Source organism: Rhagoletis zephyria, unplaced genomic scaffold, assembly GCF_001687245.7.
Source record: "Rhagoletis zephyria isolate East Lansing unplaced genomic scaffold, Rhagoletis_zephyria_1.1 Rzeph_scaffold_18174, whole genome shotgun sequence".
In the NCBI taxonomy this organism is placed as follows: Eukaryota; Metazoa; Arthropoda; class Insecta; order Diptera; family Tephritidae; genus Rhagoletis; species Rhagoletis zephyria.
This window is the reverse complement of record NW_016175235.1, coordinates 1-4,660: the sequence shown is the minus strand read 5'-3', so window position 1 is coordinate 4,660 and position 4,660 is coordinate 1. Positions and strand designations below refer to the sequence as shown.

The 4,660-nt window shown below is 38.3% G+C and overlaps 2 protein-coding genes across 3 annotated transcripts in view; both read right to left on the bottom strand.

Annotated features, from left to right (window-relative positions):
* Window positions 1–3,658, bottom strand: part of ninaG (neither inactivation nor afterpotential protein G) — a 7,013-nt gene extending 3,355 nt beyond the window's left edge. The window contains exons 1-4 of one of the 2 annotated variants that reach the window (XM_017636446.1): window positions 3,440–3,658; window positions 3,239–3,370; window positions 3,028–3,168; window positions 2,914–2,978 (exon numbers count right to left, since the gene is read on the bottom strand). In XM_017636446.1, the coding sequence (XP_017491935.1) occupies window positions 2,914–2,978; window positions 3,028–3,168; window positions 3,239–3,370; window positions 3,440–3,452 (351 nt within the window). In that variant the 5' untranslated portion in view covers window positions 3,453–3,658. Of the gene's footprint in view, window positions 1–1,266; window positions 1,568–2,913; window positions 2,979–3,027; window positions 3,169–3,238; window positions 3,371–3,439 lie in introns of those variants that run through there. The other variant, XM_017636445.1, reaches the window with a different exon arrangement.
* A 94-nt stretch (window positions 3,659–3,752) lies between these two features.
* On the bottom strand, window positions 3,753–4,660 carry RpL24-like (ribosomal protein L24-like). Its single transcript, XM_017636447.1, has 2 exons — window positions 4,479–4,660; window positions 3,753–4,344 (listed from the first exon to the last, which is right to left on the bottom strand). Exons 1-2 carry the CDS (start codon window positions 4,557–4,559, stop codon window positions 3,850–3,852), a joined length of 576 nt encoding a protein of 191 aa, XP_017491936.1. The 5' UTR covers window positions 4,560–4,660; the 3' UTR covers window positions 3,753–3,849.

Below are 4,660 nucleotides of genomic sequence, written 5' to 3'. Positions count from 1 at the left end.
TTTGGTTAAACATGAACAATTAACAGCTACGCGAACGAACCTTATATGTGGGAGAGCTGCCAGCTGTTTTAGAAGCTTAGCTAACTTATGCACAAATCCGAGACGAAGATAATAGGTTTGTTCGTCGAAAATCCAGCAAGAATTATCCAACACTCAAAATATCAGAGAGTAAGAAAAAATTCTCTCAAATTCTCTCTCATGTTGAGAAACTTGCAAATTTCTGCACGAACGCAAATTTGCAGGAATTTGCAAGTTTCGCTGCCAGCTGGCGTCCACGGTTGCATTTCAAACATAAAAAATTTTTATAGAATTTTTAAAATTCTTTCGGATGGCCAAAAACAGGATATACATGTATATTTCTTGTTGTTCTGACTTTCTTTAACATACATTTCAATTTCTTCATCGTACTAGCTGTCGNTTGTAGACAAAAATGCAACCATGCGCCACAACCACATGTTTTTCGTGTTTGCAAATTCTTGCTGGCAAAATTTTTTCCAGCAAGAATTTGCAACTTCTCTCCAAGAGAACTGTCACTTTGCTCTCACAATTTTTGAGTGTTGGATAATTTTTTGGTCTGCACGAACGCGATTTGGGCAAAAATCGTGATAATTCGTACAAATTCGTACAAATTTTTTGCTCGACGAACAAACCTAAAGAATACTAATACGGGTCCTTGGCTAATATAAAAAGTAATACAAATCTCCGCAGTATGAAAGAAAAAAAAAATGAATCGAAATAATGATACACGCCATGGCATATATCTATTTATAAGCTATTGCTATGGCTAAGTGTTAATATTTTGCAATTCATATTGAGTTAAATTCAGTTCAATACAATCAAAACGAATATTTCATGTACTGTTTTTAACTTGAATGTGACTCAGACACATCCTGCAGGTCAAGACGAAGGCGCTGGACTGATACTTTTTGTTTTTTACTGAACTAGCCAATGCCCGCTGGCTTCGCAGTGCCTATGCAAAAATAGCTTTAATAAAAAGAAAAAAGGATTTGTAAAGTAAAACTTCTTAGTTAGTTAGTTGAAATAACTAAAGAGCAGATCCCTCCTTGCACCATGGAATACTAGTCCCTTTCGATGTTATGAGCTTTACCGGTCTGAGCTTTTATGGTCCTATTTCTACCTGTGAGATCTCTGTCTAGCGGGCATAATATTTTTCTATGACTTTGCAACTACAACATTAGTCCGATGCGTCAGCCTCTAGCCATATGTATGTCATGTAAGCCAATAAAAGTCCATATGCTCTCTTACCGCAAGCAACTGGCTTTCTTGGTGGAGGTGATGCTCGCATGACATGTGATGACAACATGTAGCCGTACGTAGAGTTGCATTCTGGCGGGTTTGTAAGTTTCTTCACGGTGCTCCCCAAGTGCTGCCGGCTAGTGACTTAAGGACTTTGTGTTTGGTGACGGAATGAGTTTTGCCACGTAGACATTAAAGTGTCGGGGAGAGTACGCCGCCTTGGGGGACCCTCCGTTTTATTCTACGCGGATTGATGTGGTCGAATATTTCCTTGCTAATACTCGCCACTTTTACAATTCGGGCGTCAAGGACGTATGTATGTATATACATATATATATCAATTTTTTTCTACAGACCTGGGCTATCTCGATCAGAGATTCAGCAATGGAATCTGCATTGTCTATTTGTCATCTGAAAAGTAAATTCGTGTAACATAAAGTAGACCAGACACACGGGGTTTTTATATATTTCGTCTGCAGCGCCATCTATTGGAACCATTTAAAAAAAAGGTAAAATAAGCGATTGGGCTTTATAGGAGGTCTACTGAAGAAAGATAGAGTTTTGTGATCTCAAAGTCGTCGCCTGGGTAAAAGATTGTCGTAAGCCCAATTTTGACGATTTTTAGTTTTAGATGCAGTTATATATTTTGAAATAAGGCCTTTCGATTGGTGTTATCAGTTTTTAGATATCTCCTTAGGTTTCCGAGATATCGACTAAAATTTTTTCGATAATTTAGTAAAAATTTAGTCAGTGATGCAGTTATATTAAACTAATCAATATCTTAAAATGACGTTCTCCATTTTTGGATATCTCCTACAGCTTCTCAGATATTGAGTAAAAAGTGTCGTTGATTTAGTAGAAATTTTGATCGCATTTTGTCGTATTTCATACAAAGTGGCTGCCAATTTATGGACAAATGACGCTTACGACAAAATTTTACAAAAGAAAATCCTTCATTAACTCAAAACTAATTAACAATAAATATTAAAAATAATTAAAAAATTTTGTGAACCAGTAACATTTTCAGAAACTTTGGAGTAAAAATATATCATCGCGTTTTTAAGAAATTGCATTCCAAGCTTCAATCGCGATTTCCCACAACCTGCCGAAATTAACATACCAAAATCTTTTACCCAGGCGAGGAAGTGTTGATTTCAAAATAAAAAGAGGGGTATATTTTTTCGTTATAGAACAGTACATACTAGGGGGTGAGAGCATTAAAGCGACTTTACTTTTTTAGATCACCCTATTGTGCACCCTGAGGACCTTGATGGTTGGCTGGGAAACAAGACATTTTGTTATGATGAGGATATGTATGTATGTATGTGTGTACATTAGGCGACCGGAATAAAATTCAAATTTTAGCATTTGGTGTAGTAATGATTCTCCATGAATCTCGCCTCTCTAGGTCAATTGTAGGAGGTGGCGCCGCGAGACTTTATTTTTCCCATAGGAATTACACTTAAGAAAATGAGTTCTTTCTTTTTGAGGTCAATATAATTTTCTAGGATCAATGAAAACGCTCCAAACTGTAAGAATATATTGATTTAAATTCCTAAATAATCCTTTTTTAATCCATTGTCCTATTTGGGTCAAATTTAGTATATACCACAATTTTTTTTATGTCCAGCTAAGAAATTGTTTTTTAATATTCACCTGTCCTTCGAGTCCACGCGAAGAATACACCTGTGGCTCCGACAAAAATCCCCAATCGTTAAGGCCTTTCTGCTGGAAAGTGGCTAGTAAAGAAAAATCCCCAATCGTTAAGGCCTTTCTGCTGGAAAGTTGCTAGTAAAGGAATTTTGCTCAACAACCCAAAAGAGTCGCCTGCTTCTATGAGCAGCACTGATGACGTTGGGCTGTGTTTGGCTAGCAGTGAAGCTACCACTGAACCAGCAGTTCCAGCACCAACTAAAATGCATAAAATATTCCATACATTTGCACATACTAAAAACCTAATATGAAAATGTACAACGCTCACCCACTACGTAGTCGAAGACGTAACCGGATTGGGGAGTGAGCTCATTCGGTGTGCTGTCGCCAAACAACGGTACAAATACAAACCACAAAAATGCCAATAATGCGATGATGATAGCCCCAACAAACAGTATTTCTTTAGGCAAAAGAAATGCATGTGAATTAAACAAATATTTACATTCTGTTAGTCAATCTTTATACATACGCTGGAAATGCATTTTGAAAACAATAAAATTATGCACTTCTCTTCTCAGTTTCAATTTTATAACTAACTACAAAATACCAGACATAAGGACGGCAACCATTAGTACCAATAGATAAGCAGCGGTTGCGGAGAAAGAGCGGCAATAATCCAATTACGACAGCACGTCGCTTTCTTTATTGAACCGACAGCGAGCACACTTCATGATTCACTATTAGGGGGTGAAAACTATGGTATATTGAAATAATTCCTCAATTGGATGTAATGAACTCGAGTCAAAATCACACCTCGCAATAAATATATACTACTACGTACGTATTTTTGTCAAAAGCTGTTTATAAATTAGCAGTAAATCATTTTTAATCAAACATAAGTCTTATATCTAACCCCCCGTAGCACACGCTGTTTCCTGTTTAGGCTTTCATCATCTCAATGTCCTCCATGGTTGCGCCTTCCTCTAGTTTCTTTTCCAATTCGCGTGCATCTACATAGGTGATTTCTTCTTCAGGTAGATCCTCATCCATGAGGGCAGCTTCTTGGGCTTCTTCCCTGGCGCGACGCTCTTTAAGGCCAGCGGCTGGGGAACGTATCAGGGAAATATTGCGCTGTACATCTTTCACATCCATCTGTATTTCCACTTCTCGTCCCTTGCGTAAGCGCTGCATGACAAAGTGGTCTTGGCGACGTTCCTTAATCTCGGTAACCTTCTTAATCGCATCGAGTGTTTTCTGCCACGCTTCGCGGCTGTATTTAACTGGAACGTTGCGGCGTTTCTCGAATTCGAAGCTGGGGTCAATAGAAAGTTCCTTACCCGCTGCTTTGCGGTGCGCCTTGGTCCATCGTACTTTGCGCGGGTTCTTCTTCCGCTTGAATGCTCTGTGGCATTTACTGCGACAGAATCTGAAAATCTGCAGAAATGGAACCACAGCTTTATTTAAAATAGTCAATTTGCGTAGTCGAAAATAGTTAGCTTTCCTTAACAAAGCCGATAGCTACAGCGTGGTGCATGCAAAACATAAACAATGACAACGAGCGCACTCACCTTGCAGTCATTACGCACAAATTGTATCCCGTGTCCCGGGTAAACTTTACTTGAGCAAAAATAACACGTTTCTATACGCATTTTGGTTGAATTTTGCTAAAATTGCAACGAAATTCAACAAAAGTTATCAAAACGTACACACGTGTTGTTTTTTCTGCGGATATCACTTGAAAAGGGAGATT